General features: G+C 50.5%; 1 protein-coding gene across 4 annotated transcripts in view; it reads left to right on the top strand.

Annotated features, from left to right (window-relative positions):
• EPHB2 (EPH receptor B2) overlaps positions 1-20,627 on the top strand; it is a 133,746-nt gene extending 113,119 nt beyond the window's left edge. For all 4 annotated transcript variants that reach the window (XM_015648426.3, XM_015648423.3, XM_015648425.3 and 1 more), the window contains exons 12-16: positions 152-367; positions 3,939-4,088; positions 7,163-7,356; positions 8,137-8,292; positions 11,780-20,627. In XM_015648426.3, the coding sequence (XP_015503912.1) occupies positions 152-367; positions 3,939-4,088; positions 7,163-7,356; positions 8,137-8,292; positions 11,780-11,888 (825 nt within the window). In that variant the 3' untranslated portion in view covers positions 11,889-20,627. The remainder of the gene's footprint in view (positions 1-151; positions 368-3,938; positions 4,089-7,162; positions 7,357-8,136; positions 8,293-11,779) is intronic.
• Positions 20,628-21,225: the final 598 nt, after the last annotated feature.

The raw sequence follows: 21,225 nt of genomic DNA, 5'->3' as shown, positions 1-21,225 counted from the left end.
TTGGGATGTGTGAGGCGATTAGAGATCTGCTCTGGGAGGGAATGTACTCATGGCATATCCCGCCATGGGTGTGGAAGGAGCCTCCTGGCTTCTGCCTGGCCACGAGGGGCTGCAAATCCACTCCTGTCACCTCTGTCCCCGTGTCCCTCAGCAAAACGACGGGCAGTTCACGGTGATCCAGCTGGTGGGGATGCTGCGGGGCATCGCCGCGGGCATGAAGTACCTGGCGGACATGAACTACGTGCACCGGGACCTGGCCGCCCGCAACATCCTGGTCAACAGCAACCTGGTGTGCAAAGTGTCTGACTTCGGCCTCTCCCGCTTCCTGGAGGACGACACCTCCGACCCCACCTACACCAGCGCTCTGGTAATGCTGCTCTGCCAGCCAGGGTGAAGGAATTGAGTGGGAAAAGGAAAGGGGGGATGTCCCCCCGTGGCAGCACGGAGCGGTTTTTCAGGGTGTCAGCAGTGGAAAGGATGAAAAAGACTGTCGTTCTAATTGGGAACGGCTGGAAAGAACGACACAGACTCTCAAGGGAGTCAGAACAAGAGGATCCTTCAGTTTATTGCTTGCAGGCCTGCTTTATAGACAGATACGTGGAAAGTACAGAAAGGAAACTCTTATTGGTTAGTAAACCATTACCATCATTGGTCAGTGGGGTCACCACCCCCCTGACTTTCTCCTGCAAGGAAAACAAGGAACACATAACAACACCTGCAAGGCTGTTTTGTGTTCCTGAGGATTGTTTTAATTCTTTCTCATGTTTTTCCCAGACTACTTTCTCAGGCAAGCCTGAGGAGCTGTGCAGCCTGTAATCTGTACAGGCACTGTACAGATTTAGCATCCATAAAAGACCAGTGGAATGAAGTGAAGGTTTTCCCTTCCAAGGTCCTGTCGCTCCTGTGGATAGTTGAGACTTCCTCCAAACACGTTTGCAAACACACACATGTCCATGAAAAGCCCTTGGTTGGGATCATGCACCCTCCTGTTGCTGCTGGAGATGAACAGATCACACTCACACAGCTCGAGGTGTGGTGAAAAGAAGAGAGAGTTTATTTTTCCTCCCAGGATTTATAGGTTTCTGACCACAGCCAGGGATGGGATGGTCAGGATAACACTTTCCCACCGCACTGCACATGAGAGATGCCCATCACAAGACGTGGAACAGAAAGAATGTACACATATCTATGTTTACAGTTGCTGTCCTGGGAAAGTCCTTAGAAAACCATGGCAGCAAGCTCAGAAGCTGAGTTTTCAGGGTGACACCCACCCTTGTGTGATTCACCTTTAAGATGAGATGCTGCCCTGACAGATTTGTTGCCAGGGCAGAAAGTCTGGGTTTTTTACCATCACTGTGCAGTCCTGCTGCCCTGCTGTCCTTCCTCATCTCATCTCCCTTGCTCAGCCCCAGGAAGGACAGACTGAAGCGTAGGAAGTGTGGGTGGGTGCCAGATACTAGATACTGATCTTCCAGAGAGTATCCAAATTAAACAGAAAAGCACTCCTAAAAATGACTTCACGTTCTTGCAGCAACTTCCCAGGACCACAAGAGCCACCACAAACTCTGGGCTGGTGTCAGGCTGCAGAAGGTGCCCCAGGACCAGAGGATTATTTGATTTTTCTCAGTGAGAGCTCAGCAAGGAGATCTCATAAATACCACACAGAAACGCTCTGTACAGTGCATCAGGATCAATGCCCACAGCTGGAATTCTTGGAAATCAGTGTTGACAGAGCTGGAGCATGACCTGTAGGAAATCACCTCTCCTGGGTCTTTTGAAGCTGGCAGTGATGAGATGCCTGCCATAGCTCTTAGTAAATTTTATCAGTAGTTGAATACCTAAGAAACACCTAAAAATGTGTGGGTTTATTCTCATCCTTCAACTCCTCCATCTTACACAGCCATCAGTGGTTTTTACAAACACTAATAACATTTCTTTTTCACAACATGTTCCTTACAGCCAATTAACTTTCCCTTCGTTAACTAAATACATGATGTTTACTGCTGCTCTCCATCCCTGGTTTTGTGCCTGTAGCTTTTCTCTCCAGTAATAAATTTGTCACCCCATATTTATTCTTGATCTGTGGGCAGTGTAGCAGGACATTCATTATCCATAACGACAGATTATGTGCACCTACTGTATCAGAAGTATCTTCCTCTGCAAAATGGTTTTTATCATCGTTCTCCCAGTGACCTTGTGCCCATGGGTGGGCAGAAGCCACAAGCTGTGGCCTGGGAGGTTCATGCTGGACCTCAGGAAGCTCCAGGTCAGACCCCACAGAGATGGGAGGTCTCACTGAAGTGAGTTTCCACAAGAATCCTCCAAAAGTCTTAATTTCTACTTTAGGACTTCTTTTTAGCCATTTTTAAAATCAAGTTTGGCAGGAGTTCTGTCAAGAGTCTTCCTGGTGGAGAGGACATCCTGTTTGGTATGGGTTGCTTCCTCTTCCCCTCTTGTGGAAACCACAATATTTTGTCTGAGGTTTGTGGCTGTGAGATGATTAAGGAACATTTATCTTTTTTCATTATCTGGCATGGACTGGGGCTGAGTACTGTGAAGTCCTGGGAGACCCTTAATAAGACATGGCAGTTGTTCATTGACAAAAGAGAATGGTTTTTAATCTTCTCACAGCCACAAAACACAGCACAGGGGAAGATTTTCCCTTCAGAAGGTCCCTTGAGTGAATGGCTCAAGTCCAGAGCCCTTGGTAGAAAATCAGGAGGCAGGAAGGGCTTAAGCAGAGCTTTCAATCCCTGTGTCCCCATTTGTGTGTGCCACTCCTGTGCTTAACTCCTCATTGCAGAGTCCTGATTTCTCCAGAGCTGGGTGACAGAAACCCCAGTGCTCACCAATTCCATCCCATTTCCCACCAGTGACCCCCCATCCCACCCTGAAGGATCAGAGCCTTCTGGACCAGCTGCATATCCACAGACAGCACCCAGCCTAGAAACGGTGTATTGCTGACTTCAAAGAGTGCAAAAGGCTGAAAGGAAGGTGTTCTAATTCCCTTTACTCTGCTCTGGAGGCAGCCAGGTGACAGCAGAAGGATGGAGTGAGATCAGTTTGGGTTTTTGACATTCCTGGCCATTCAGTTTCTACCAAAGACCCTCTTAGCTCCACGGGCAGTTTGCCATGCTGAGGATCAGTGGAGCAGGAGGCAGGGGGAAGGAGCTGCCCTTGGTGGAGGTGATGAAGAAGGGACTGAGGGGACACCTCTAAGTGACCTTCAGGACAGTAACAAAGAGATCAGAGCCAAACTCTTTGCAGTGGCACCAGGTGATACAATAATGTCACTCTATTAGGAATGGCGAGGAGAGAGACAACACAGACTCTCATGGAGTCAGAACAGGAGAATTCCTTTAGTTTATTACTTTAGACTTGTTTTATAGACTGCTTCGTGGAAAGTACAGAAAGGAAACTCTTATTGGTTAGTAAACTGCTACATCACCATCATTGGTCAGTGGTGTACCCCACCTCCTGACTTTCTCCTGCAAAGAAAACAAGAGACAGACAAACAGCACCTGCAAGGGCTGTTTTCTGTCTTTGAGGATTGTTTTCAAATCCTCCCATGAATTTCCCAGGCTAGCTCTCAGGCAGGACCGAGCCACACAGCCTGCAATAACCACAGGCACTCTGGTTCAGATTTAGCATCCATACAGTAAGAGATCATACACAAAAACATGGCTGGGGAGGTTCAAGGTGAACAACAGGAAAAGCTCTTTCCTCAGGAGGTGGGTGGGACACCAAATGGGGAGAATCATCATCACTGAAGGCTTCCAGCGTGGCTGGACAATCCACATCCACCCTGAGGGATAGACAGTCCTGTGCTCCCTTCCTTCTGGCATTTTACCAGAATGCCACAGGCAGATATTGTGGACACTGCTATTTTCCAGTTGCTCCTGCTGTCTCTGTTCCCATCCCCTGTTTTTATCCCGCAGGGGGGGAAGATCCCGATCCGATGGACGGCACCTGAGGCCATTCAGTACCGAAAGTTCACCTCGGCCAGCGACGTGTGGAGCTATGGAATAGTCATGTGGGAGGTGATGTCCTACGGAGAACGGCCCTACTGGGACATGACCAACCAGGATGTGAGTTCTTGGGAAACCAGGGGCAGAAACCATGGAATGGGGAGCACTGCAAGGCCACAGCCTGTCCCAGCCTGTGGCACGTCCAGAGCTTTCTCTGTTGTGGCAGATGTGTCCGAGGTCAACACCTCTGGAAGCAATAATGGGAATAATTTGGGGATTTATTCTGGTGCTGCCGTGGCAGAGATTGGGAATTGCACAGCACCCACTGCACAGGGTTCAGGGGAGCACCCCAGGGGTGTTGGCAGATGCTAAGAAAGGGAAGGAGCAGGTGGGTGGAAAAGGAGATATCCCTGAGCTGAGTGCCTCTGGAGCAGAGCTTCATCTGCTGGAATCACAGACACTCCAGGAAAGTCTGATACAAAGCCACACAACAGCTTGGGTTGGAATAAACCTTTAAAGATCATCCATCCCCACCATCCTGTGGGCTCCCCTAAGGCCTTGCCTTACAGGGGAGAGTGAGAGCCAAGTCCCCTTTTCCTGTCAGAGGCAGATCAGACCTTTTCCATCTCAGCAGATCTCCATCCATGCCACATCAGGATTCTCCAGGGTGGGACTATTTCCTCCCTAATGGTGGGAAATTTATTAACATGAATTCCTAAGCCTGGAGCAGATGGATGACACCTTAGAACCTCTGCCTGTTCACAGCCTTGCCCCAGCTTCTGCCACATCAGGAAAATGTTTCCATGTTGGAGGCAGAGGGATGGGACTTAGGGGGACAATTCCCTTCCTGCTAAGCCATCATTACCACCTCATTTTCAAGCACGTCCTGCACCAGGTGTTCCTGTACCTTCCCCATCCTTTGTCCTTCTCCTGGAGCTCTTCCCAGAGCTGTGCCTGTCCCCAGCCCCTGCTCCCCCTCGGTGCCCCAGAATCTGTCAGCACTTAAGCCCAGCTGGTCCTGCTGTGGAGGAGCGTGGCGGGTATTGAGGGCAGATTACCCTCCTGACCCTGGGGTGTGAGCGCCTGGGGCGGCTGCTGGCAGAGGACACCGACAGAGCTGGAGCCGCATCTGGGATGTCTCGCTGGCAGCAGGGATGAGTGCTCGGTGTTTGCGTGGTGCTGCTCCCCACCCTGCGCCTCCCCTGCCCTGTTCTGGGTGCTCCTGACACCCAGGGAGCTGGGATGGGGCTCAGCAGCCCTTGGGAGGAGCCCTGAGCTGCACAAAGCACATGGGTAGCCGTGGAATCCTTGAGGCTGGAAAAGGTTCTGAGATGGTTGAGTCCAACCATCAACGCAGCACTGCCATGTTCACCCCAAACACGTCCCCAAGTGCCACATCCACACAGTTTTTGAAGCCCTTCAGGGATGGTGACTCCACCACTTCCCTCCACAGCCTGTTTCAATGCTTCTCAACCCTTTCCATGAATAAGTTTTTTCCTAACATCCAATCTAAACTTTCCCTGGTGCAACTTGAGGCCGTTTACTCCAGTCCTGCCACTTGTTACCTGGGAGAAGAGACCAACCCTCCCCATCTCCACGCTCCTGTCAGTGATTTGTAGAGGAGTTACCCCTGCTCAGACCTTCACAGGCCTCTTGGGGCCACCACCATGTCCAGCCAGGGCAGCAGAGCAGGGGGAGGACTCTTCCCTCTGGCAAATTTTGGCAGCAGCAGTGCCAGCCCCGTGTCTCACACACAGCAGTGCCTGCAGCACCTCCCAGTGCATTGCCTGCCTGGAGCCACAGACCATCTCAAACCCTGCCAGGGGCCCCACCTCACACTCTGGATTGTTTGGCATGGATCAGCCACCAGCCTTTTCCTGCTTCTCTCCCATTCCCATTCCCAGTGTCCTTAATTTTCTCTGTGTGTAGTCTCCCTACTCAACACTATGTCTACCACCACAAGAATGTCTAGAGTTCCCCAGGATGGGGGCACAGCCCTTGGGAATCCCACCAGGAAGATCTCTGTCCTTGGAATTGTACAAAACATGGCTGGACAAAGCCATGGCAGCCTTGATCCCATGGTGAGAGTGGCCAGAGACATTGAGGTTCTTTTTTGGGATCCCTGAGGGAGGTTCTGTCACTCTTCCTTCCCTTTTCCATCATTCCCATGAAGAAGTGGTCATTTTGAGATCTGCTCCTGGTTTCTGCAGTATCCTCAGTTCTGGTTCTTGTCCTTACCTCTGGGTTTTGTTGCCCATCTCTGGTGTTCAAGGCTCCTTCTGCTCATCCTTCAGTGCCTGTGCTGTGCACGGCCAAGGAAGCAGGAGAATCCTCTGTCAGAGGAACAGATGTTCCTGGAAGAAGTGGAGCAGCCTCCTCCTCGTTTGTCACCCAGGAGAGGACGGAGGGCTGCAGGTGCAGGGAGGTGGAGTTCCCCTGGAAGAAGATCCTCCAGCCCTTGTTCCAGTGGAATTTGCCAGACCAGGCATTTTCCTGCATTGTGTGGAGCAGGAAGGAGAGACCAAAGCCTTTCTGGATGAGGCTGGAGCTGCAGCGTGGCTTTGGCAAGGTGTGCTGCAGCTCTTCAGTGCACACTGCAACCAAGTTCTCCTGGGCCTGGCTCTGCTGACTGGGGTCTGAGTCCTCCCCGTGGTGTTTTGCACTTGCACAGGCCTGCAGGGAGATCCAGCTGTTCCTGCTGACTGAGCACACCCAGGCCATGGCACCACCCTGTCACCTGGACAAGCTGGTTTGTGTCAGGAGCACAAAACACCACTGGAGAATGGAAAACACAGGGACAAGGCTCCCTGTCTGTAACTCACCCCCCTTCTCTGGATGGGGATGTTGTGCTGTGTCCAAGGGAAGCACGATCCCTTCTCTCTGTTCACACACTCTGTTCTCTCTGATCACACATCCTGTCAGGGCAGCAGGGATGCTCCTTTCCCCAGATCAGGAGACTGCTCATGACAATCAGCCAGCCAGGCTGGATGGCTGGTGTCACCTCCCAGGACACCTCACCTGACCTGCTGAGGGCTGGGAGTTACAGTGTGAGGTGGGGATGACATGGGAAGGCAGCAGTGAGTGCAGGCTGCAGGATCAGTCGTGTCAGTCACCCTCAGGATCCAAGAAAAAGCACATTATGAATTAAATAGGTTTTATCACAGCTGAATTGATGCCTCTTTCTCTTCCTGCAGGTGATAAATGCCATTGAGCAGGACTATAGGCTGCCACCACCCATGGACTGCCCAAATGCCCTTCACCAGCTGATGCTTGACTGTTGGCAGAAGGATCGAAACCACAGGCCCAAATTTGGGCAAATTGTCAACACCTTGGATAAAATGATCCGAAATCCAAACAGCCTGAAAGCCATGGCACCTCTCTCCTCTGGGTATGTCTCTGTCCTCCTCTTGTCCTTTGGCTCCTCTGAACAGGTCTGGTGTCCTCTGGCTCCTGCTGGCACCGTCCCTGCACCTCTCAGGAGCTACTTCAGAGCTTGGCCAGTGTTGGATTATAGGGAGAGCATTAAAATATCATAGAATCACAATTCAGGGTGGAAGAGACCTTAAAGCTCATCTCATTCCACCCCCTGCCAGGGGCAGGGACACTTTCCACTATCCCAGGTTTCTCCAAGCCCCATCCAAGCTGGCCTTGGGCACTTGCAGGGATCCAGGGCAGACACAGAGCAGGGATACAGATGTCAGGGTCCCTCTCCTTGGGCAGCACAGGCTGCTCTTGGACAGTGCACTCTGCACCTTTTGTGCACGTGGGGGTGCTGGGGCAGTGGGATTGCTCTGCTGTTCAGTCCCACTGCACTGGAAGCAGATAAACCCCATGAAGCAGTGTGGAGTTTCCCTGGGCTGGCTGGGAGCACCTGCACTGCTCCTGTACGAGAATGAGCTTTGTCCCCGTGCACAGCCAGGATTTAAAGCTGCATCCCATCATCTCTGATGGCTCCTGCCTCTCCTGCATGAACTGATCCAGAAAGGCTTCCCTGATGCTCTGCACAGCCCTTCCCTTGTCAGAACAGTGATTTCTGGGTGGAATTCCACAATCCAGGGCAATGCCTGCACTGTGAATGATGCTGATCCAGTGCCTCCAGCTGCTGGAGGGTGCAGGAGCGGCCGTGCCCGCAGCTCTCGGTCTGTCATTGCCCATTTCTGTGTTTCAGGATGAACCTCCCCCTCCTTGACCGCACAATCCCGGATTACACCAGCTTCAACACTGTGGATGAGTGGCTGGATGCCATCAAGATGAGCCAGTACAAGGAGAGCTTTGCCAGTGCTGGTTTCACCACCTTTGATGTAGTATCTCAGATGACTGTAGAGTAAGTGCCCAGGCTTTGAGTCCCAAAGCACAAGGGAAAGTCCCAGCAGTTTTGCAACAATTGGTATTGAATTAGACTTTATTTTCATATGATGTAGTTTTACTTTTATAGAATTGTTGCTTTGTGGAACCACTTTTAATCTGTTCAGTCTCCAGACCATGTGTCTGTCACTCCACACCTGCAGAATTCCTCTCCCTGCTTCCACTCTGTGAAAGTGAACACCCCCACCAAGGGTGTCCAAACCCCAGCATGGAACAAGCTGAGATTTCCAGCTGGCATCAATTCTCCAGAGCACTTCTGAACACTGCAGTCCTCCTGGATGTCTGAGGTATCGATGGTGCAAAGTTCTGCCGAGGAAAGGCAGAATCACAGAGTGGTTACAGTTGAAAGGGACCACTGGAGGTCACCCAGTCCAACCTTCCTGCTCAAGCAGGGTCTCCTAGAGCTCCTCACTCAGGATTATGTCACTGGAAAAAGATTCCACACCCTCCCAGCAAGGCCTGTTCCACCCACACAGTAAAGAGGTTCTTCCTCATGTTCAGGTGGATCTTTCTGGGCATCGATTTCTTCCCACTGCCTCTCATCCTATTGCTCTGCCACATCGAGCAGAGCCTGGCTGCAGCCTCTGCCACCTCCATAAGGTCCCCTTCTGGGGGGTGGTTTCAAGTTCGTGCTGCATCCACTAAAAATGTCCTGGATCTTCAAAAATCATTCTGCAGTGATGAATTCTTAGCAAGTTCTTCAGGGAAATCAGCTGAAATCCCACTTTTGGTGGGTTTTGAAATCCCTTGGGGCTGGCTGGGACCTTGATGCCTCTGCTGAAAGATTTGTATCTGTAGAAACCTCAGAAAGGGCCAAGCATTAGAGCTGTCTGTAAGGGCTGCTGGTGGCCAGGGAGGTTTTTGGATTTGGTGCTTAAAACCAGATCTTAAATCTACCAGTGAGTCAGAATCCATTCACTGAAGCAGCCACTCAAACAGCCTGCTCTGGCTTTTTGTTCTTATTTGCTGCTGGGAAGTTCCCATGGCAGTTCTGACTGTTTTGGGACATCTGTGGTGCAATCCCAAGGCTCTGATGATTTTGGCACAGTATTGGCTGTGTTTATATAACACAAAAAGAGAAAAGTCCACGAAATCTGAAGGGTAGGGAGGAACTTTGACCAAAGAGAGGTATCAGACCACAACCCAGCCCTGCCTGGGATCTGCTATTTGCAATATCTGACAGCAAACAGGATGCAGACAGTCCAGCTAATGCTGGCTGTTCTTTCACATCCTCAGTGTCCCTTAAATGCCACTTCTCCCAGTCCTTTCCTGTCCTCTCCAAGAGCCTTCACCAAAATTCCAAGGGCATCCTCAGCTCATGTCCCACCAGTTTTGGCAAATTTCCATTCCACACTCCTCACCTGCTTGGCTGGATGTACAATAGACAGGACAGTCCCTTTTTCCTTGGAAAATTGTGGTGTAACAGGACTTGACACCACCCCTTGATGTTCACTGGCCTTTGCAGGAGTTGACAGGAATGTCAGTGGAGCTGCTGGTTCATCCAGATTTGGAGAGCCAGCAAAGTGTGAATGTTTCCTGGAAAGTGATTCAGTTCACCAAATCCACACAGGCTCAACACTGACCTGCTGGAAAGGGTTCTCACTGCAGGCTGGGACACCTGGGACACCAAATTCTCTTCCAAGAATCACAGAACCATTTGAGTCGGAAGGGACTTCAAAGCTCATCTTGAAGGTTTTAAGACACCTTCCAGCAGCCACAGCTTCTCTGGGCTGCCTGGGCCAAGGCCTCACCACCCTCTGAGCACAGAATTCCTGCCCAATATCCAATCAAATATTTAATATCCAAGGCAGAAAGCTTGGAATCACAAGGTTGTGCAGAGCCACAGTCTTAATCTGGTTTACAGACACGAGTGAAGAATTTTTTCCACCCTTTGGAGCTCCTCTTTACCCTTCTTTGCCCAATAACCTCCATTCTGAACATGGCAAAGGTTTTGCCACTCTTACACCTCTGTTCCTAGCACTCAAGGACAAAAGGCACCTGAAATCCCTTCAAGTCAGGTTTGGGTCACGTGGCCTCCCCTCCCCTGATGGGAAGAAGAAGATCTGAAGATTTCATGACTGAAGTTTACTCACCGTGGGGGAGATGAGAGCAAACTCAGCTGGAGACATGGATAGGACCAATTTAAAGCCACACTCATGCTCTTGGCATGACTTTTATTTCTCTCAGATGTCTGAAACTATAAAAAATAGAAGCTGTCCAAAAAAACGAGATTGCTGTGATTTAACAAAAGATGAGTGCAAAAATTGATCACTTTGTGGTCTTATCAGCTCAAAAGAAAAGCATCATCTGCATGTGGGGGTCAGATCTTCACTGAGGAGGGGCAGGACAGTCCTGTGTCTCCAGGGGAGGAAAACAAGGGTTAGTGTGTCACAAAATGAAAGAAAATCCAAAATGCAAAACAGTTACAAGGATAAAAAATTTAATACAAATTGACGAGCACAGAGCAGAGCCTGTGGCGTTTGGTTTCGCACTCTCTGTCGAGGTTCAGGACTCTGAGAGTGCTGCAGGTGGGTAGAAAGTGGAAAGATTGGGCAATAAGCAAGAAAAAGTGAAAGAGCAGAGGTTTCACAGGGGGTGTGTAGTGTTGGGTGGTGGTGGTCAGGTGATGCTGCATTCCCAAAAGGGCCTCCAGAGGGGAAATGTCTGGGCAGGCCACACTCACATCCACACTCACAATCACACAATCACACTCACATACACAATCACACAATCACACTCACAATCACAATCACAATCACAATCACACTCCCACTCACACCACAGATTGCTGAGCCAGGAAAGGTCTCTGGATGCAGTTCCAGTGGGGTTTATTGCAGCCACACACTGAAGGGCTCCAGGAACAAAGCCAGGGAGCGATGGAGGGGCCAGGGATGCGCTTGGGGGGAGGAGCCGAGGGTCAGGGTCCAATAGGAACAGGGGAAAGTGGTGCATAGGCGGGGCCAGGGAGAGGGAGAGCCAATGGGATCACAGGGGCGGGGCATTGCAGCAAACTGGGGCCAATGGGGAAGCAGGGAAGGGAGAACTTTCTAGAGAAAGGACAAATAAGGACAAAGGGGAGGGACAGCCCACAGAGCACTGTGTGCCCAGAACTGGGGTACAGTAACGTGGGGGCGCAAAGAACTGCGGGCAAAGCTTTTTCCTGCAGTCTTTATGTGAATAAAACCTTCTTTTGATGCTTTAAATTCACACCTTAGAGGGCTTCTTCCACACCATCACTGCCTTTGGCTCTGGAGCCTCCACAGGTTTGTTGCATTCATGGATGAAATGTATGGATGCTTCAGCTCCCTACAGACCATTCTCATGGAATCAGAGTCACAGAATGGCTTGGGCTGAAAGGGACCTTAAAGATAATTTTAAATAATGATCTTGTTCCGTTGTGAGAAAATACCTCCTGATATTTGTGTTTGTTTCCTTTCCTCCCCAAGGGACATTCTGCGAGTTGGGGTCACTTTAGCAGGACACCAGAAGAAAATCCTCAACAGTATCCAGGTGATGAGAGCACAGATGAACCAAATCCAGTCTGTGGAGGTTTGATAGCTGCCTGTCCTCCCTCTCCTCCTCCTCCTCCTCCTCGAGGCCCTGCTCCCCTTTGCCCCTGTATGTCCAAGCTGCAGTTCCTGAGTGTTCTGCATGGAGCAGAGACAGGCAGCTGCTCTGAGGAGCGGGAGGGAACACTCTGCCCTCAACAATGAGAAGTCGCCAAGAGCTTCTAGAATTTAAGCAATGGAAAAAGGGAACAAAACAAAACAAAAAGGACAACTATTTTGGAAAAAAAATAAAAATGAACGAACTACAAAATATTTTTAAATAATAATAAAGCAATTGCATTCTTGAAAAGGGCTCCAAGACCAATGGGAGTCTCCAAAGGAAGAGAAAAGAGCAGCTTCACGTTTCCTCTTGCACAAGGCTGCTGCAGCTGGACCCAGGCACCTCTGGAGCAGTGGGACTTCTCCAGGAAGAGGAAAGCAAGGAAAAGGCCACGAGAAGCACATCTCTTCCTCCCGTGGGCTCTGGGAACAGCGTGAGCCAGGCCCTTCCCCTGAGCCCCTGTCAGCAGATCAAACGGGGAGAGCTGAAGCTCTTTGGTGCTGTGGAACCAAGTGCATCTCAGAAACTGGTGGACTTCTTCAAAAGCTGAAGACTTTTTTTTTTTAAAAAACAAAACAAAACAAAACAAAAACACAACAAATAAACTAAGACTAGAGGAGGCTGTTTCCGACAAATGAGAAGGAATCTGTAACGCCTTGGGGGGTGGGGATGGGGAAAAGCAATCCTTTTTACATCTCTTATTTTCTCTTGTCATGGAACAGTTTTGTGAGTGACAGTTTCCTAAGGGTCCGTCCATCCGCCCTCCAATGGCATCGTGTCTCATACATATCATTGCTCAAGACTTTTAGTGATATCCTTTCTAGATGCCAATGATCTTTTCCCAGAAGACTTCCCAAGTACAGTATGTAGTAGTTTTTGATTACAAATGCTGACGTGTACCTTTATTTTTCGGTTGTCATTGTTGGGAGATTTGTCCTTTTACATTGTTTTGTTAACACCGGTTTGTGAGTTTGGGGGTTGGAAATTTTCGGTTGGTTGGGGGTTTGGTTTTTTGGTTTTTTTTTTTTTATAATGAAAAAGAAATGACATCTCCAAGCATCATATCATCCAAGAACTTAAATCCCTTCCCTGTGGAAGGAAAAATTGCAGCTTATTGACCATATGCCAGGAGAAAAAGGTTTTTTATATGCACATTTCCTCCCGTTTGCTTATTTGTTCTTTCCAATTGGTCGTGGCACGACAGATGTTTGTGGCTGTTGTGGTTCCAGGTGTTGGCCACCAGCTCAACTCGAGGGTGAGCAGCATCACAGGGGTTTGGGAGGGAAAGGTGGGAGGGTGGATGGTTTTTGTGAGGGAATGATGACTCCACAGCTGGCTTCAGAGCCCTTTGGAAATGTCTGGCTGCTGAGGAAGGTGTTGGATTGGTGCGTGGGAAAGGCAGGGCAAGCCCAGTTCTGTGAGAGGAGCTCGTGGCGCAGCGTTTTGGAGTGGGGGTTGTGTTTTCTCCAGGTGGGGATGGGTCCCTGCAGCTGCCAGTGCAGGTGGGACCCTGTCCCTTCGTTGGGTGCTGCAGCTTCAGGCTCAGCCCTCACCTCAAAGAGAGCCTGGCACAGCAAAGACTCCAATCCCAGCTCTCCAGAGGCAAAATGCTGTGCTTGAAGCTGAATGATCAGTGAGTTTCTAAACAGCTGAAATAAATTCTTTAGTTACTGAGCAGGTTTTTGGGATGTGTGAACACCACCAGCCCAGCGCAGGGAGGTGCAGGTGAGAGCTGGGTTGTTCTCCCTGCCCAACACCACCTCACATCATTTAAAGTGTTCCACATGTGGCATTTTCCCACCCAGCTCCTGGTGGTGGCCGCAGGACTGGTGTTCACAAGCCCTTGTCTGCCTTTGCCATGTCATTCCTGGGCTCCTCCTCTCGTTTTTGGCAGCGAGGAGTGTTGAAGGCACGTTCACTGGGAGCTGCCTGGCTGAATTTTCCAGGGGCTGAATCCAAGAGGAAGTGTGTCTGCTGTGGATGAAAATCCCAAGCTGTCTAGACCTCTGTGGCCAGACATCATCTCCCCAGACTGCTTGTGAAATATGAGGCCATTTATTAAATACTTCTAGCATTTTCTACTGCCAGACCAGATCCAACAACAAAGCCCTTGTGAGTGGCATCAGAGCAATCCCTACAAGCGAGAATTCTTCTCTCCTGAGCTCCTGCCCTGTCCCAGGGCTTGGTGCTCCAGCAGCAGGGCCTTTCAGTGGAGGAATTGTCCCTGCAGCCCCTGTTCATCCAAAATCTCCAGTGCAGTGTTGTGTTTGTGCTTGCATCCAGCCCAGCCCTGGGTTTGGAGCTCTGGGCATGCCTGTAGTGATGGGAACACGAGGTGTGTGCTGGGTGTCCCGGTCCTGTCCTGAGCTCCAGGCATCCCCTGTGACAGCCCCAGCATCTCCTGCAGGGCACAGGGGGGTGTGGAGCGAGGGGCAGTGGGCTGTGGGCACAGGGTGTGCAGGTGGGACCTGGATGGCTCAGCCCCTCTGCCCTAAACCCAGCCTGTGTGTCCAAAGGGACACTTGGAATGCCTTTGCATCCAAAAATCACTTGCTCCAGGTCAGGTGCTGGGCTCAGCTTTGAAAGGACATCAAAAATCACTGGAGCTGACTCAACCACAGGAGGTGTTTGCAGAGGGAAACCAGGAGCTGTGCCCAGACCCAGTGTGGTGTGGGGGCTCCCCTGGTGAGTCCCACACCGTGGCCAGGAGCAGCTGTCACTGTGTGCCAAAGGCTTGGTCCTGAGGGCAGGACAGTGCTGTGCCAACTGCCCAGCCCCAGCCAGCACTGACCTTGTGCCCCAGAGCTCTGCCAGGAGAGCTCTGCCTACAAAACTCACCAGCAGATTCCCGTGGGGCAGCCATGTGGAAGGAGCACATGATGCTCCTCACTTGTCCTCCCCAGACAATTCCTGACTGTTCTCTGCCACCCTGCAGACTCTGAGGAGGAGCAATGCCCAGGCAGCATCCCTTCAGAGCCACCCAGGCCTTGGAAGGGCACTTCAGGTCCTTTTCATTTGGAGATATTTCGTCTCACTGCACTGAATCTCCTCGCTGGCTGCTTCAGACACATTTACCACTGTGAAGGACAGGTCCCAGTGCCACAGCCCCCAGAGCTGTGACAGCCATCTGCAGGGCAGAGAAAGCACATCCTTATCTCTTCTCCTGACCAAAAATCACATGGTGGTGGTACTGAAAGTAACACCTTCCCATCTGTTTATAGCAGATATGACATCTGTGTTTGGCTGTGCAGGACTAACGGAGAGCTGGACTAAAATAGACACAGTCCAGAAAACACTGCAGTTTTCTGCATCCCTCAGCTCTCCTGGGAGCACGAGGAACCGAGTTCCTGTCAAGTGCTTGGGTTGTAAACGCCTCTGGCACATGCTGCAGAGCTGGGGCAGAGGCACTGGAGTGACAATAACATATTTATTTCATGGGTCTCCAATGTACTGCTACCAAATGGGAGTCTAATGGAAAACTCAGCGTGTTCCAAGGGGAAAAGGGGAAAAGGCACTTGCTAACATTGACACTGTGAAATGCTGTTGTGCATGTGCATGTGTGCATGTGTGGGTACTTAACAAAAATCATCACCTGAGAGATTTTCAGGCAGCTTGTTGCAATTTTCACATTTCCCCTCTACCTTTCAAGCTACCTCCCAGCCCTTCCCTTCTCCCACTCCCATCTCCTGCTGAGGGTCAGCCTGGGGATGGCATTTGGTGGGAATGCTGAGCAGGTTGGAAGTTCTCAGTTGGCTGGACAGTGATGAGTCCAAATCTTGCAGAGCATCACGGGGCAGAGCAGAGGAAGCAAAGCATATGTGGGCAGTAAAAAGTTAAAATGTGTTTTGTGGGTCATTTCCAGCCCATTTGCTGGAATTCCAGCCCAGGGCTGTGAAGGAGGAAGGAAAACCAAACCTGTGAGACACAGCACTGCCATGAGGAATCACCTGTCCTAGTGGGACACCAAACAGGGCCCTGTGAGCTGCACATCCCCTCCCTAAAGGATCTGCTCTCCTCCCCAGTAAACCCTCAGAGCTGCCTTCCATGGATTAGTGGAGATTGGTGTCTTTCAGCAGCTGAGGAGCTTCTCCTCTCCATAACATCCTCCCTGCCCAGCAGCAGCTTCCAAAGGCAGCAATCCCTGCTTGTGTCATCCAGGTAAACGTGGCTGGCCCAGGGTTTTCCCTGCAGGATTCCTTTAGTGCTCTGATCCCAGTGTGGGCTGGGATCCATCCCATGGCAGGGTCAGCTCGTGGGCATCACCCCAGGGCGAGGGGCTGAAGGACCTGGGCACACAGCAGAGCTTCACCCACATCAGCTGTGCCTTGCAAGATCAGCCACACAGGGACTGCTCCCGTTATCCCTTTCCCAAGGTTTTCCCCCAAACCAGCATCCTGCTCTCCTCACTGCCTGCTTGAGCACCACCCAGAGCAGCTCCCTCCTGGCCTGGCCTGAGCTGAGACCTCAGAATCAGCTGCTGGCTGGGCTACAGGGCTTTTCCCACCTTCCCTGAGGCTCTTCTTGGAATTTGGGTTAAAGGAAAGCTTCTTTCCCAGGGATCATCGCCCAGGCTGCAGATGAGGAGTGGAAAAAACTTCTTGGAGGGTTGGAGCAGCTGAGGAAATCTCTTGTTATATTTGCCAGGCTGATTTATGTCAATCCTGGAGTCAGGGCTTGAACTCTGCTGCATCCTTAGCAGTTGGATCCTCTGATGATGCAATAAATCTGGGACTGCCTTGGATGTACAAATCCAGAGCACTGCAAGTGTCACTGCTGTCTGGATTGGTTTAGTGGAGTTTATTGTTTTAATGTAAATCATCTTTCCTGCGTGTCTAACTCGAGGCTGATTTAATGGAGGTCTTTTTCCATCCTCAAAAATGTTAAATATTTGCAAGTTCTTCACATAGGGGATTCAACTTTTTTTTATCTACGGTCACATTTTGGCCTTTTTTTATTTCAACTTGTACAGGATGTCTTTGCTTCTTGTAATTCTCTGCCCTTCCCAAAGCCAGGACACAACCTTGGCCTGTGTTTGCTTCCATATGTGTTCCAACCTTCCTCTGCTCTCCCAGAAAACTCCCTGCACTCTCCAAATATTTCCTGGAATTTACCTCCTTGCTGTCCCTGTGTTAACTCCTGCCAACTCCACTGACAAATGTTATTTGCAGAAATTTGGGACTGGAAGCAAGAAGTCCTCTCTCCCCACAAATCTTTTCCTGGGTCTGCATTCCTGCTGTCTTAAAACTTATTCAGCAGTATCTCTCCTTTTTATTTTATTTTATTTTATTTCTCCTTTTTTTAAATTCTGCAAGAAGTTCCTCTGTGAGCTCTGCAGGAGTGCAGCAGTGCCACTCTGTCTGATTCCACTGGGACATCCCAGTGCCCCCATTTCCATCCCTGCAAACAATCCACATCCTTGAGTGCCTCGTTTTTTTATCAAGAACTCCATTCTGCCTTTGTGGAAAAATAAAAAGAGCAGCAAACACTTGGTTAATCCATTTCCAGCTCTTTTGTTCCAGTAAACTTCAGGAATTTTTCACCTGACTCAACTGTAGCTTCTACTTCTACCTCTGGGGTCAGTCTGGAGCTCTTGCACAGATCCCTGCCACATCTTTGGTTATTCCAGCTAAATCTGGGAGGGAAGGAATCAATTTTGTCTTTGGGAGCCAAACAGCTGTGTTAGGAAAAACCAATGGAAGGGGTTCAAGGAGGAGTCCTGCCCGTGGCAGGGAGTTGGAACAAGGTGATCTTTAAGGTCCTTTCCAAGCCAAACCATCTCAGGATTCCGTGAGCACCAGGGGAGGAACATTTCTCTACCTGAGGATGAAGCTGGCAGTCAAATCCTGCTTTTTTCCCCCAAATTTCCTTTGCTCTGCACTTCCAGCTCACTGACTCCAGGTTGAGTGGGCTGGGCTGGAAGAAGGAGGTTGATAAAATCACCAGTCTGGGACAGATGGTGTGGCAAAGCCACAGCCTGGCTTGGCCTTTGCTGGTGGAGAATAAATGTGAAATCTCTGATTGCTGTCAAATATTGGCATTCACACAAGGTCACAAGATTTTTGATGTGCTGGCTCTGCAAAAGCTGGAGATGCTTTTGTTCTCCTCCACTCAAAAAGGATACACAGAAATAAATGAATAAATAAATGAATAAATAAATGAATGAATAAATGAATGAATAAATGAATGAATAAATGAATGAATAAATGAAGAAATAAATATACAGATAGGTGCAGCCAGATCAGGGCTTCTGTAACAGCCAGAAGTCTGTCAGAGGTATAAAAGATTTTTGATTCTTGGTTCTGGCAGAGGTAAACCACAATGATAAAAATTTGGTGCCCTTAAATCAGGAAAGGTGTGAGAAAGCAGCAGTCACAGCTTCTGACAGGAGCAGCTCAAAGGCAGGAGAAGCAGAATATTCCCTGGCACAGAGCACAGTGATGGGAGGGTGGAACTCAAACAGGGATACCCAGCACTAGATGGATTGGTAGGAAAAAGGAGAAATGACTTTAAGCTTAAGGAAGAAACGTTTAGAGTGGATTTTAAGAAGAAATTCTCCCCTGTGAGAGTGGGGAGACAGATTTCCCAGAGCAGCTGTGGCTGCTCCATCCTGGCAGTGCCCAAGGCCAGGTTGGTTGTGGTTTGGAACAGCCTGGGACAGTGGAAGTGTCCCTGCCCATGGCAGGGGGTGGGATGGGCTTTAAGGTCTCTTCCAACCCCAAACCATTCAAAATGTGACTGGACAAACTTTTAAAAGCATAATCTCCTTGACACACAAATACCTCTTGCAGTTTTTCTGGGTCACGGCTGCCTGGGGGCACGGGGTGTGTAACAGGATTCCTGCAGAAATTCTTTTATTCCATCCTATCTTTGTGACTGACACATTCTGCATCTCTTAAAAGCCCAAACACTCCATCAGGCATCATTGATTTTCCATTTTCACTCTTTCTGGGGCAGGATTTCAGTGTGGAGCCAGAGGGCTTCCCACGTCAGGGGAAACCACTTGCTTCCTCCTCCCAATTTCTTGTGTATCCCTGGGGCTCAGAGCTGCACTGGGACATCAGTGCCTCAAACAGCTGGAAAAGCACAAAAAGGGAGATGGACTGGGTGATCCATGGTGTGTTGGATGTGGAGGGTGTCTGTGGAAGCATTCTTACCTCAAACCTTCTTCCCTGACCCAGAGAATGGGAGTGCTGGGTAGGAGAGACCCCTGTCCTTCCCTTGCTCTGCTCCAGGGCGGTTTCTGGCAGTGAGATTTGTCCCTCTGCATTGGCTGGCTCAGCCTGGTGAGCTGCTGGTTGTTTGGAGTCCACATGGACGTGTCAGAGCTGCCTCAAGGCTTAAAATGCAGGGAAGGAGACTGGGACAAGCTTCTGAAAAGGGCAGAAAGCTCTTGGTGCAATGGAGAAATTCAGAGTGCAGGGAAATCCCAGAGGGGCCCCAGAGCAGGCCTTGAGTGTTGAGGGCTCCAGCACAAGATCCAGGCAGGGGTTAAGTGCAAGGTTTGGTTCTGAGAGCTGGCCCAGCTCTGAAGATGAATTTGTTCTTTATGTCCTGGGGACAAAGCTTCGATCCAGACATGAAACCCCTCGATGGCACCAGTGAGAAGCTCTCTGATTTTTGTCCCTCTGGAGAGCAGCTCAGCAATGTGGGAGAAGGGTGAGGCTGGAGCTGAAGGGTCCCTGACTCTATTCCTGATCCCTGCAGACCCTTGTGAGCTGTGGGGGACCAGGGAAGGGACAGGTTTGGTGCACTTGGACTTGTCCAGGATCCCAGGAGTGTTGGGATCATTGGAAAATCCCATCTTTTAGTGAAGGACAGTCCAGCCCTCACGTGAGGCAGCCAAGGTTCAGAGCTGTGGGTCCCAGTGACCACTGTGTCCATTCCCACCCCACCTGAGAACCTCCCAGGGTGTCCTACAGCCCAGCCCAGCCTTTCCACAGGACTGAAGTACAGAGAAATAAAGTTCAGATTGCAGCAGTTCCCAAAATCCTCCAGGATTCTGGAATGAGGACTCGCTCAGGGTGAGGCCATCAGGTGTGGCTGGGTCCCTCAGGTCTGTAGAAGCACTGACCATCCGTCCTTCAAGCTCCAGAGTTTCCTTTCAAGCTCTTTGACAAGAGGCAAGTGAAAGAGCCCAGCTCCCCCTGTCCCATCCAGCAGTGGGATCTGAGCAGGGAAAAGCCTGGTTTGAGCAGGGGAGGAAGGAAAAGCCTCCCTGGAGGGTCAGGGAGCTGGAGACAAACAGGAGCTGCAGTCTGTGGATGCCCTGGCAAGGAGAGCAATCCCTGGTGCCAGGTCCTACCTTCACTTCTCCCCTCTTCAGGAAGGCCCTCCAAGACCCCCCCAGCTCATCCTCTGCCATCCTGCTGGAGCTGGAGGGGGAGAAATCACAGATCAGAGATGGGGACTTGCTTCCTCTTTTGTGGATCCCCAGAACTCCCTGTCCTGGAGGAGATTTCTGCTGGGTGCCCTCCTCCAGTGACTTCTCCATTCACTTTTCAGCTGTGACTCTTGCACCCTTTTCTTTGCCATCGTTTGTCCTCCACCCTCAGCTCTCTCTCTGCTGTTTCTCTGCCCTCTGTCCCCTCCCCAGTGTGGAGGGACTGAGTGGTTTGTTCAGGTTTGGGCCATCACCAGGGATTCCCTTCCTTGGAGCTGGCTCAGCTACATCTCTTCCCATTAAAATCCCCCCCTTTGCCTCCTTTTCTTTCTGGAAACATCCAGAATCCTCACATCACAGATCTTCCTGGATAGAGCAGCAGAAAGTTGTGTGAAAGCAGAGGATCCCTGGCCAGTGTTCCCTGGGACAGCTGAGGGAAAAGGCTGTTTTCCTGTTCCCACAGGAGCGTGTCCATCGCTGTTAGAACACAATTTGTGTTTCCAGGTTTGCTTTGGAAAGGCTTTGCTCACCCTGTGTCACTCCCTGCCCTGCTGGTGGGGTTGATGAGAGCTCAGCCTGCCCAGGGAGTGCCCTGGTTTAAGTTTGGGGAGCCTGGGGGTGTTCCAGCCCCTGAAACCACAGCTGAGGTGTCAGTTCTTGCTGGATAAATGAGCCTGGTGCTTCCAAGCACATCCCACATAAAGGCATGACCCTTCTCACTTCCCCAGGCTGTGGTCTGAGAGCAGGAAATGGGAATTTGGGAGCTCAGAGAGCCCCTGAGTGCAGGAAACAGGAGTTTGGGAGCTTGGAGAGCTCATGGGGAACAGGACACAGGAGTTTGGGAGCTCGGAGAGCCCCTGAGGTGCAGGAAACAGGAATTTGGGAGCTCAGATTGCTCCTGAA

The sequence above is a fragment of the Parus major genome, chromosome 21, assembly GCF_001522545.3.
Source record: "Parus major isolate Abel chromosome 21, Parus_major1.1, whole genome shotgun sequence".
Lineage (NCBI taxonomy): Eukaryota > Metazoa > Chordata > Aves > Passeriformes > Paridae > Parus > Parus major.
This window is presented reverse-complemented; position numbering and strand designations above follow the sequence as displayed.